The sequence below is a fragment of the Nematolebias whitei genome, chromosome 2, assembly GCF_014905685.2.
Source record: "Nematolebias whitei isolate Nwh7 chromosome 2, NemWhi1, whole genome shotgun sequence".
NCBI classification, from domain to species: Eukaryota; Metazoa; Chordata; class Actinopteri; order Cyprinodontiformes; family Rivulidae; genus Nematolebias; species Nematolebias whitei.
In genome coordinates, this window is record NC_056499.1 from 18,035,938 (window position 1) to 18,049,301 (window position 13,364).

The 13,364-nt window shown below is 39.7% G+C and overlaps 2 protein-coding genes across 2 annotated transcripts in view; both read left to right on the forward strand.

Moving 5' to 3' along the window:
- Positions 1 to 574, forward strand: part of LOC119425956 (hexokinase HKDC1-like) — a 15,957-nt gene extending 15,383 nt beyond the window's left edge. Inside the window, 2 exon segments of the mRNA XM_037693517.1 lie at positions 210 to 355; positions 439 to 574. Coding sequence (XP_037549445.1) covers positions 210 to 355; positions 439 to 574 — 282 coding nt within the window.
- An 11,709-nt stretch (positions 575 to 12,283) lies between these two features.
- Positions 12,284 to 13,364, forward strand: part of LOC119423193 (hexokinase-1) — a 28,092-nt gene continuing 27,011 nt past the window's right edge. Inside the window, exon 1 of the mRNA XM_037690603.1 lies at positions 12,284 to 12,598. Coding sequence (XP_037546531.1) covers positions 12,536 to 12,598 — 63 coding nt within the window. The 5' untranslated portion in view covers positions 12,284 to 12,535. The remainder of the gene's footprint in view (positions 12,599 to 13,364) is intronic.

Consider the following 13,364-nt stretch of genomic DNA (forward strand, 5'->3'; position numbering starts at 1 on the left):
TATATATATATATATATATATATATATATATATATTAAGTTGAGTTTATTTTCTTTAGTGCCGTGGAAATCGTGGTGAAACCTGATTTTGAAGTTGAGAAATATTATTTTACTTCTCTGTGGAGCGGCGTATTATCTGGTTCAGCTGATTGTGGCACCAACAGACTGCTACCTGTTGCAATATTGATAAAGGTTGTCTTTGCTGTGTAGGTGTGTGGGGCAGTGTCACGTCGGGCTGCGCAGCTGTGCGGAGCAGGACTGGCAGCTGTTGTCGATAAGATCAGAGAAAACCAAAATCTGGACCACCTGAGCATCACTGTGGGGGTAGACGGGGCTCTCTATAAACTTCACCCACAGTGAGTAACTTTTCACCCACATCCTGTATATTCTGAGTCATCCTACTGATGAATTAAATCTTAAAATTTGCTGCCGCTTCTAGTTTTTCTGAAGTCTTAAAAAAGACGGTGAAAGAGCTGGCTCCTCAGTGTGACGTGACCTTCCTGCCATCAGAGGAAGGAAGTGGGAAAGGTGCCGCTCTCATTGCAGCTGTGGCCCGACGAACGCAGGAGATGTGACTTCTAGAGGAAAACGCTACACATGTACCATGTTTTTATTCTTTGTATTCTTTTACTTATCTCACCAGTTGTACTGACCTCCACCTGTGCACTGAATTTCTGGTTGCAGGGGGCTTCCAGTAAGAACACCTTAGACCCAAAAGATTTTTACTTTTTTTTTTTTTTTTTTTTTTAAGTCATGTTCTGTATTTACTTACAGAGTTTGGATAAACTATTGTTTCCCCCCAGGCTTGTTCCTAAATATTTGTTTCTTTTTTCTTTTACCATGAGCTTTTTGTAATAAACTAACATTTTGACGTTAATGTAAACTACTGGCCTGTGATTATTTTGGCTCTTGGTTTTTGGCTTAGTTGTCGAACTGAAGTGTGCCGCTCTCTAATCTTTAGAAAGGTGTGGGAACTGTTTCAAAGCGACAGCTGCATGGTCATATGGGCCTGTGTTAGCCGTGCACTGATTAGTCTGGGATTTTTCCGATATCAGAGTGGAGAGCTTGCTTTTGAAAAGCAAAGAAGACAAAAATTCACGCCCTGCAGACTGTTCAAGATAAGAACTTCCTTTGAGACCAAATAGTTGTATCTTGAGTTTCAACAGCAGTCACTGCATCAACTGCAGTGTAAAACTGTTAACAAGCTGAATTTGTGGAAAATGTTATCGCACTGTGAATAATCTGTTCTCAGGCTTGTTCATCCAAAATCTGACTTTTTGTGTTGCTTTTTCCTAACTCTGCACGTGTTGCACTGTAGAGTTCTTGTTTTTTTTACGGCTTTAAGCATAATATATTTAGCAGGAATGACCTTTAAACTGACTAATACACCAGACCACACGACTTTAAAGGAACTTGTAAGGGTCAAGTTTTGGTTTTGGGTTTATATTTTAGTTAAGAATAAAGCAATAGCCTGAGGAAAGATACTTAATCGTGACTATTACTTGCATTGTAAGGATCAAAAAACGTTTTTATAACCAAAATGTAAGTTCATGCACTTACCTAAAGAGGGATTTGGACTGTGGTTTTCTCTGGTGTTATCAATAATGACGATCTTACTGATTTATTTGGAACATCAAATCTCAGGAGAAAGAAGCTCACAGTTAAATTAAGTGGGACTAAGACCAAAGCAGAATCATAAACAACAAAGATCTATAAAGTTTAATAGAGGTTCATGCAAACCTCATTTTCTAACTTTCTGATGTTGTACCACTTTCACGTTGGATGGTTATTTACATTTAGATACAGGATTATTTCCACTGAAGACCATGTTGATCTGCAGTCCATTACCAGCCATGTTCCACGTGAAACAAACTGCAAAACGAAACATGTTAAGAACACCCGGGACAATCTGATGGAAGAGCATCTGGGCTATTCAACTAGCAGCCTGGGGGCCAAATCAGGCCCACCGGTCTGCTCAGTGCGGGCCACCAATGAGTTAATCTTTAAACAAAACTAGATTTTTAATCGTTTAACAACCTTACTTATTGAGAATAACTGCTGGATGTCCAGCCCCTGAGCTCGTGGCTTTCAGTAACTGCCTCCCCCCCACAAGATCTACACCATCTGATGGAAATCACCCACTGTATTAAATTTACTTCCAAATGTTTCTCTGCCTGCTCAACACATTTTGATTGGCAGCACATTTTATTTTTTAATAATTACCAGTAATAAATAACACATTAAGTTGTTCAGTGTAAAAGTAGCTTCTTTGTGAAAAATAAATCCTCCAAAGCCAGGTCACAGAAAGGCAAAGGTATATAAAAAATAAAAGTTGAATAACCCACTAAGATGGCACAATGGCTCAGTTGGTAGAGTTGTTGCCTCTCAGCAAGAAGTTTGCCGGTTCAAATCCTGGCCTAGGACCTGTCTGGGTGGAGTTTGCATGTTCTCTCCATGCATGCATGGGTTTTCTCCAAGTACACTGGTTTCCTCCTACAGACCAAAAACATGCATTTTAGACTGATTGGTAACTCTAAATTGTCACTAGGTGTGAGTGAGAGGACTTGGACCTGTCCAGGGTGTCCGCCACCTCTCACACAGTGATGGCTGGTCATGGACACCAGTGACCTCAGCGACTCAAAAAGGCAAAAGTGGGTAAAAGATAATTGATGGAATAACCCACTATAAACTTTGAAACTGGAGGGGATTTTAGATCAATTTAATATCACATTATTTGACTTCATCGTTCAAACTGATCAATTTCTACTGCAGGTAAGTTACTGATTACTGATGCCACTCCACACAGCAGAACCTCCACAAATCAGAACTAGCAAGGGTCTTAATGATGACACTGCATTTTAACATTCTGAATTGCTTTGGAATTGTTTGGTTAGGTTACCAGTAATTTTATATGCACCTACTAAATTTGTTCTGCTTCAAGACACTTTGCATGCAGTTCAGTAAACGATCTCAAAACAAATGTAACATAATGTAGCAAAATGTGAATATAATAGAGGATTTGAGAGGAACACAATGAAACTAGAAATGGAGCATAATTTTCACAATGTCATCTAAAACCATAATTATGTAATGGGCGGTTGTGTGTGTATGTGCGTGTGTGTGTGTATGGGTGTCCGCTGTGTCAGCCCTGATAAGGAACAGGAGGAGGAATGGAATCCTGCTGATCATATTTTCCAAAACAACAAACACTCTGTTCAGTCATTCGTGGCTGAACTTCCATCCTTATGATTGCATTGAAGACAGAAAACTGAAAATAATAATAATAATCTGATGAAAAACTTGCAACTTTAAATATTTATTGCTACAAGTTGCTACAAGTCAAATCAACACATGTTTTATTGTATTGCTTGAATATATTTTTATGTATTTTTTAAGAGTGGTGGGGGTGGGTTAATTTTGCATTTGTGCTAACAAGTCTCCCAATAATCTGGAAGTACTGATCTGGCAATGCTGAAATAAGGTTTAAGCAATTCAATAATCCCCTCCTGACAGATTAGATGTTACAATGAAGGTTATGACTATAAGCAATAACCAGACTTAAAATTAATCTGAACTAAATTATTACACATCTAAACGTTAAGGCAGAATAAAACGGTGAAGAAAAGAGATTAATTTAAAAAAATAATAAAATACTGATCTGTCAGAGATTACCATGTTGGGATGCTACCAGCTGAGGGCATCACACACACACACACACACACACACTGACTGAGCACATGGTAATCCCACACAGCCCTGACCTCATCTCACTGTGACAGTGCAGATATGCAGCTCAGCCTGTAAACACAGCAAAATCCTTGAAACTGGAGTTCCTGCAGCCTACAGACAGAGAGGCGAGCAAAATGTATTTTACTTGGGTGTTTTGTCACTTATTCCTTGTTCCCAACCCCAACTATTTTTTCTTTAAGTCGTAAGATTTATTCTATTTGAGCAGCCCCTGATATCGTTCAGATTTTCCTGGAGAAGCATTCCTCAGAGAGCAAGGTGTCTGAATCCCTTTGTTTATGCTCCTTTTTGTACGTGTCTCCTCTACAAAACAATAAAAGCATTGACACAGTCTCTCTTGCACACGCACATGCACACACAAACAGAAATTGGTCAGCAGTTGATGAGCCGAGCTGAACTGCTCCTTGGGACATATGATGAGGCGTTCACTGGATTTACTGGTATACAGTACATACAGTACTGTTAGTCAGGTAACAAGTTTTATTTTTCATTTCAGTAACTGATGGACTGTAGCTCTGCTGGTTGATGGAAAACATGTCAGTGGAGGTAAATGAATGATTCCAGGGAAAGAAAGTTTGATGAACAAAAAAATCATAATGTAATAGGATGGTGGAGATATTTAAACGCTTGTTGGAAATGCTGTCATTAAATTTAAAATATCTCTGACCAGTATCCAATTGTGTTGGTGGCTGTCTGTCTTCAATGTTTACGGATTCTAGCTGCTAAATCTGTGCTACAATATACTTATCAGACCAAAGTTTTTATTTGATTATAGTTTTATTCTGCTGCTCAATAAATGGAGAGCAGTGAGTTTTAAAACAAATTTAAAACCAGTTTGTTCAGAGGTTACCCGTCTATTTTTCCACAAATCAAGAGTCTTCTTACAACAGAAGCATCAAATTAAAACACCCAGTAAACTTTTATTGAGACAGTTACAGGCCAGAATAAAGTACAGTACTGTAGTATCTTATCTCCTGTTCAGTTTGTGTAAAAACAGGTTTAATCTCTAGTACAGAAATAAAAAAAAACCCTGAGACTCAAGTTTAAAAACCTGAAAACCTACATTTTATTTCTGTACAAATCACTGGACTTTTGAGGAGTGAGTCTAACGTTAGTAACTCCCCAATTATTAAAGATGAGCAAAAATGTGCCATTAAGAATTATTAACGCCAAAACACAATTAATAACTAAAAAAAAAATGGCCAAAAAAGCAATTCTGTTCTGGAGTTGCGCCGCTCTGGGTGCATGTTGGAGCAGCTCTGTTACTTTCATTTTGACTTATTGCTTTTGAAAACTTTAATTCCTCTTTTTATGGATGTAAATCGCTTTTTCCGGATGATTATTTACTCTGGTATCAGATGCTGTGCGGCTGGAAGGATTTTTACTGGAACTTTTTTTTACTTTGGGGCATTTGTTATGATGCGTAACCATGGCAACAAGGTGTTTTGTTTTAACAACAGGAGCAGCTGATTACCATCTCAGAAGCTCAAATGCCTCCCAAATCTCAAATGAGTTGAAAAGAAGACGCCGTGGATGGATTCCCATAAACTTGGCGGCGGTGCTCGAGTACCTGACCGCCAAGATCCTGGAGCTGGTGGGAAACTCGGCTCGTGACAATGGGAGGACCAGGATCATCCCCCGGCACCTTCAGCTGTCTGTCCATGGCGAAGAGGAGCTCGGTAGACTGCTGGGAGGAGTGACCACCGCTCAGGGAGAAATTCTGCCTGGTATTCGGGTAGTCCTGCTGCCCAGGAGTACCGAGGGGCCCGCCGGATCTAACAGCAATCTGGATCTGGGTGGACGGATCAGTATCTGTGGCCATTTCTTTGGATTCGCTGCAGGAGATCTTTCCTGCCCACAGCTATTGGCATCTAACAACTCTCTGAAACCAGGATGATGAGCGATGACAACACTTCATTTCCCTTTGGGATTAATAAAGTATTTTTGAATTGAAAATGTAGGAAGGTCACAACATTTTAAAACAACTCTTTTTGCCTAAATTAAGTAAATTACTATTCATGTGTGTCATACATATGCTTTTAAGACTTGCAACTGTGATTTTAAAATCATTATTCATGTTTTAAATGAAACACAACCACAACGTATAAATATAAAGTTGAAGCAGCACATCAGTTGAGAATTTAAATTTGACAGTAAATTTTTTATTGGATGTCTTTTTAACCAACAAGCAGGAGATGTGTAGGTGTGATGGCTTTACTGTCAATATGTTTACAAGTGTAGGCATTTATCAGTTGTTGCTTCGGTTCCAATTGTTTATAAGACTTGAGAATTATATTTTGAGAATTTGTTATTTTCTTCTGATTATTTGACTACCAGTAAACACTTAAAACACCATTTTGCAATCAAAAAGACCTAGATCCCTCACAAGTGTGAAATGAGAGTATTAGCAGCACCTTGGCCCATTTATTCCAGTGAAAATGACTGCTGAAGCTTGTTTTTCCAGTTGTCTGCTGACATGGTTTGTTTCTCCCTGAATCATAACCCACCTATCTTTGCTTTCATGGTAACATGGCCATGGTTACATGGTAACACCCTCCACTAGGGGGATTCAGCTGACCCATGTTGCATACAACAAAAACATCCGCTTAACAGCAACAGAGGACTGAGAGGTGTAATTTGGAGGAAATTTACTTTGATGTTATCAGTAAACCTCAGTGAAACCCTTTCATTGGGTTTATTTCTCAAAAAGCATTCCACTCCAGAGGGATGGGTGGGTTGGTCATTCAACACAACCTTGAAGAACAGCAAAAACTAGTCATACAAACACTGGTTGTTACGCCATGGCTCAGCGCCTGAGGTTTTGCACAGGAAAAGAAAAATCAAGTCTGTATTTGGTTATGAGTATATGAAATTACACAGGTTACAGACTCAAAACAGGTTTACAAGAGCAGCTGAAATCGGTTTCTTCAGATATGCAGCACATGAAGAGAATAAATAGCAATACATTCAATTTTTTTTATTTTTATCACAAAGGAATTCACTAATATGACCCAAAATATTTTTCTAAGCTGCTTTTAATTTACTGTTGCTTTGAATAACTATATATTGAAGTATTTATACTTATACATATATTTTCATTTTGATGTTTTGTGATGATGGTTGACAAGATTGTGTACTTAAGATACACAATGTATAGACAAGTAATTAAACATCTTTGGCCAACAGAATTCACCTTTAATGAGTTTTAATAGGAGAAACCATTTTAATGTTTTGAAACACTGCAGAAAAAAATATATATATTTACACCGGTATATATTATTTTTACAGAACATGTATTGTTTAAAAGCATGAAAAATTTCATAGAAACCATCAACAAGTGCAAGAATTGACCTGTCTTCAGAATGGTCGCTCTGTTTTTGTGCATGCTGCACAACTCCCACTTCGGTTCACAATTCACATTGTTGCAACAAGACTGGGCACGCTGGCAGAGACAAGTGTAATTGGCACTCGGGGAAAGAAGGAGTGGAGGGCAGAGTTGTATAAAAAGGAGCGTCCTCCTGTTAAATGCTTCAGTGATCCACAGCACGTCACTTAGCGCCACATTAAATGCACAAAAACAATAAAAGATTGCATTGGCAAAAATAGGAAGTGGTAGAAATATGTGGGGCTCAAGTGGCAACTCCATAGCCATTTTTATTCTATGTGTGAACGGTTAGATTGTCTGTAGTTGATTCCAGACAACAAACATCTGCTGTTGTGAAGCGATGTCATGTCTGTCTGAGAGACATGCTGTCTAAAGGGCAAAGAATGAGTCCTATTAAAAAGACAAACAGATGCACTGAACCACTTTGATGACAGGTGTGTGCTCATCTGCTTAGTTTACTTAAGGTGTTAGAGAGTAAATGAAACGGTCTACATTATATATGTTATGCAAACATTTCTTGTGTTTGAGAAGTTTTGGATCTGCAAAGTCAAAGTGGAACAAAAACCAGGTTATTCATTATCAATCAGCCAAGTTTCTGCATGGAAAGCATGGAGCTGGAGAAAGTAGATAATATTAATCTGAGAACTGCTACACTGTGTACAGAACTAAGCATAAAACACAAGGAAGCAAGCAACAATTAAAACCATACAGAGCCATTGATCAAAGAGTTTTTAGTGCAACAGATGTATCCTGTTCACTTTTCAGAAGATGTTCATCAGTTTTGTCAGCTAAAAACAGAATGAAAATGGTGGAATCCAGGTACACCCATCTACTGCCTGGAGAAGTCAGATTTATGTTACAATTATGACCAACATGACCAAACAATTCAATTATGCACAGGAAACATAAGAATTGGGGTGCATTGAATTTGCAACAGTTGTTTGGGACTGATATCTGTAGTAGGAGACACTTTGTTTGATAAATGGCTGGAGAACAGAACAATAATAAGTGTATGCAGGCAGTAATGAAGCTGATGGAAGTTTCTGCATGTTCGGAACAAAACTCTTAGAGATGAAGCTGGAAATCTGGTCAGAATTAATTAAACTTTCAGCACCACCATCTGGGAGGCATCTGATTGGTCCCAAATTAATTCTGCAGTCGCTGACATAAATTACACAGCTAAATGTTGTCAAAATCCACTTTAGTTTAAAGAATAGCAGGGAGTCTCGTGGCCAGCAGAGTATGCTGATCTCAACGTCATGGAGTGTCTCTGGGATTACATGAAAAGACCAGAAAAACCAGAAACATTCAGACTGGTGCTTAGTTTTTTAAGATGTTTGGAACAAACTATCTGTAGAATTCATAAAAAAAAAGGGCATGATTCTCGAAGTTGGACATCTGGGTACGTGGTCACGTAAACATACTGTACAAGGCTGACAAAATAGTGAGATGTTGCAGTGTGAATGATTGCACTTCTGACAAGAAGAAACATCCAAACAGAAAATTCAATTTTCCATCTGCAAGACCAACAAGGGAAAAATGGAAAGTTGTTGTAGGCACACTTTGGTCACCACATAGCATGCACACATACGTCTGTTAGGCACACTTTAATCACCAGTATTTTTTTTGTTACTTTAAGTATATATAATTATCTACAGATCTGTATTTCTTCATTGCTTCAAGTGAAAATAAACCTGAAACATCCATCCATCCACTATCTTTACCCGCTTCTTCCTTTTTGGGTCGCGGGGATCACTCCATGTCCAGCCATCACTGTGCAAGAGGCGGGCAAAACAGGGATGGGGCAAATGGACAAAGCATTTTATATAATCATACTTCATTTTTTTTCTCTGTTGTTCTTAGATGCTTGAAAGCCAGTTATGCATTCATTATAAATAAATTCCATGTTATTTTATGTTTATCTTAAATTGTTTAATAAGTGCTACAGTATTACATAAATTAGAAGGCGACTGTTGAAATTAGTGTGAATTGACAGTCTTCATTTCTTGTAAATGAGTCCTCGAGGCTCAGTGGGATTTACCTGTCTAAATAAAGGTTGAATGAAAAGTTATCTTTTAAACAACAGGACGCTCAATATATTAAATAGTAACATTTAATGAAAGGCTTTGCAACTGTAAGTTATTAGAAAACAAGTCTTACGTGGACTGTTTGGTATAAGTGTAAGCATCTAAGTAATTCTAAGTGTCACAATGCCGGACAGGACAAGGGAGAATACATAAATAAATAAATAAATAAACAAACAAACAAACAAACAAATAAATAAACAACAACAACAACAACAACAACAACAACAACAACAACAACAATAATAATAATAATAATAAGTGTACGCATCTTTGTAGTTCAACTCGGGAGACATGGTCTGGTCATTTAGTCACGTATCCACTGGGAGTTTATATGTTTATATCCTTACAACATTGTTGCATGTATTTGAAGAAATATATGGGATAAAAATGAAATAAACTACTTCACTTAGTTCATATTTTTATCATGTCTAGGTTGGACTATTGCAATTGTTTATTATTGGTAATTGCTTTTGTCTTAACATTGTTTCGCCTTTCCTCCTAGTGAGGGACCTGCTCACCTGCTCGCCTCCATTCTGGACCTGCTATTCTGTGTCTGTTCCTCCTTCTTGTCCTCTCAAACCCAAATGGTTGAAGCAGATGGCCGCTTGTCCTGAGCCTGGTTCTGCTGGAGGTTTCTTCCTGTTATGAGGGAGTTTTCCTTTCTACTCTTGCCTTTGTGTTAGCTCAGAGTGGGAGACTGTGACGAAATGAAGACTCAACACAATCTGCTGGCTTCCTTCCTTAGATAGATGTTTTCATTCACTGTTTACTTATACAAGTTAGGGTGCATTCACACCAGCCCTGTTGTCCCGAACTCTAGCCTGTTTGCCTAGGAAGTCCGGTTCGTTTGGGGAGGTGTGAACGCACCATCGAACTCTATCACGGATCAAAAAGTCGAACTCTGGCCTGCCTAAAAACCTAGGCCTCGGTCCGGTTGAAGAAAACTCTAGCGGGGTTCGAGTACAGTGTGAATGCAAGCAGACCGAAGACTGCGCCAAAAGCAGGAAGTGGAGTACAGCACAGGGCAAACAAACGCACATTTTTCTTACCTCCTATGGAGCCGTCAGCTGCCTTGTGTGAAAAACAACATTCTCCATGGTCTTTTGCCTCATCTTCCACTCATGCTGAGTCCATTGTTGAAAAATGACAAATATAACTCCTAAAACCACTAAAATTTGACGCCACTCCGTTTTGGTTTTTATATTTGATTCTGGAAAACCATCAAATCTCTCTCAGGTACCCCACAATCATCTGACCTCCCATCACAACTTCTCGTTAACTCTGTTCCTGTGTCAAATAAGCACGAGATCCTGAACTGTTTCAACAAACATTTTGTTGCTTCTAGTCAGTAGTTCTTGGTGCAGCGCCACCACAGGCGAGTGGGGGAACTGGTTGGTTCGAACAGGTTGGCTCGACTGCACAGTGCAGTGTGAATGGAAATGCAACAACTCAAATGTAAACAAAATGTTATGAATATTGGTCCCTAACCGAACCGAGTCTACCGGACTATCAGGTGTGAAAACTACTTTAGTCTCATTGAGCCTCGAGGACTCATTTACAAGACAGACCTGCAATTTACAAATTGGTATTTATAATGTATGTGAATGTTTCTGTTTAGTGCCCTGAGATGACTTCTGTTGTGACTTGGTGCTATATTAATAAACTGAATTGCATTATCATCCATCCATCCATTATCTTTTACCCACTTTTTCCATTTTGTGTCACGGGGGTTGCCAGTGCCCATGTCCAGCAATCACTGTGCAAGGGGCAGGGTACACCCTGGACAGGTCACAAATCCATCACAGGGACACATAAAGATAAATGAGACAAACAACCATTCACTCTCACCTATGGACAATTTAGAGTTACCAATCTGCCTAACATGCATGTTTTTGGTCAGTGGGAGGAAACCGGAGTATACCCACGCATGCACGGAGAGAAAATGCAAACTCCACTCAGAAAGACCCCCAGGTCGGAATTTGAACCAGGGACCTTCTCACTGAGAGGCAGCAGCTCTACCAGTTGTACAACCGTGCTGCCCTATTGAATTATCAACAAAACACACACTTGGACAGTTTCGCTCACTGAGCGGCGTTTTCGAAAGTCATGACGTAATGACGTCACGTTTGCATCCCAGAAGCAGCATGCAAAAAAACAACAGTAGGTGGCAGTATTGTAACACGTTTTGAGTAAGAGCGTCAATAACAATAAAGTTTAACAAACAATCTTCATTTTACCACAGTTAAAATGTGGTAAATTTTGTTTCGGACTGGTCATTTGCTGACATGCGTACTAGATTGACTGACAGGTCGTATCGTGGATCCGACTCGTGGAAGAAAAAAAAAAACGAAAGCTGTTAAAAAAAAGTCTCGTACGACTTTATTCTCATAATATTAAGACTTGATTCGACTTTATTCTCGTAATACTATGACTTTATTCTTGTAATTTTATGGCTTTTTTTTTCTTCTTAGCATGGCAATGTAATAAAAAAAAAATGAAAATTTAGTGTGGCCCTAAAGCTCAGTCACAGTTTACAGCACTTTTTATTCACTTGCCTGAAACTTTTGCCCAGTGACTCTTTAGGGAAGAGCTGCACAAGCCTCCACCCCTTCACTCCACCTCACAGCAAAACCTCTTTGACTGAAGTGTCGTAAAACTGGGTGGAAAACTTTCCTCTGAGCTCAGAGAGGCAGACACTCTGGAGTTTTCTCTCCTCTTCCTCGTCTCCAACTGATCTACCTCATAAATGACTGAAGAGCTCCCTCCTGCTTTGACTCAGACTGACTCATTGTCTTTACTGGTATGCTAAGCAGCAATTCTGTGAAGGCCACATTTCCCCCTGACCTCCCTCTGCTCCTCCCCTCCGTCCCCATCTCTTCCTCCTCCATCACTGAGGGGGTTTTGCCTCCAGCCAACCATAGTAGAGAGGCTGCGGCACCAACCCTCCCCCCACCTCTCTTCCCCCCTCCCATCATGAAACTAACCCAATGAGCTTTCAGGGAGTGGGCGTGGTCAGCGCCTGCCTCCTTCCTGCAGCTCAACTTCTGGCTGCCTCACTCGCTCGTGCTTCCTGGCTTCACTCTCACGAGCACATAAAGAAAAGTCATTCAACTTGAAACCACACTGGACTCGTGTTAGAATATATGTGTGTTATTCGTAAAAAAAAGAAGAAGAATTCAAATCAAAACCAGAGCTGTTAGTTGTTTATTTGTGAATGATTTTTAAAACTTTTCTTTAAGTTCGGACCTTTTTTCGCATCTTTACGTGAAGGAGTGTGTGTGTGCTGTATGAGTGTGTGAGAGGGAACAAGGACCAGGATGATTGCAGCCCAGCTACTTGCTTATTACTTCACTGAGCTGAAGGATGATCAGGTTAAAAAGGTGAGTGTTGTCTTTGACCTTCTGATGCTGTGGGTATCACATGTGATGTAAAGTGAGAGAGGAGAGGACCACATGTGATTTAGAGGTCACTGAGTTAAGATGGGCTTCCTCCATCATACCATCAGAGTAACCAATTCAGGAAGTGATTAAAACCTTCAGGGTTTTGGAAGAAGAGGGTTGATATGTCCTGGTTCTGAACCAACCCGGCATAGTGGGACGTGACCATCTGCACAGAGGGGTGTGAGGTTGTGTAGTAAGAGTGTGACTTGTGCCATGATGTAAGATTTAGCGGGTGTGACAAAACGGAGGAGAGAGGAAGTGAGTGATGAGGAGGGTAGGCCACAAGAAACGAAGAATGAGAAGGCTCAAATAGTCATGAAGGAGTAGAGTAACTTCAGGGGTCACTGAGTTTTCTTAATATAAAAGAAGCCTTAAACTATCGTCCTTCGGTGATTAATCCAGAGGTTTTTTTTTCCTTAGGCTGACAAAGAGGTGACATGAGGTGGGGCTAAAAGTATTCTAGTGTTCATCTGGAATGGTTACGCCAAGGGGTAGAGCACCAGTAGCCACTTTGATGGTCGCAGAGTCTCGAAACATTCCCTGCTGGTGAAACGTCCAGGGCTTTATGACATGTAAAACAATTTTGAAATTCCAGATGAGCGTGTGCTAATTCTAAATCAGTGAGCGAGCATAGAAATTTAGGTTCCATGGAGATGTCCTTGACCTTCAACACTGTGCAAAATGTAATATATATATATATATATAT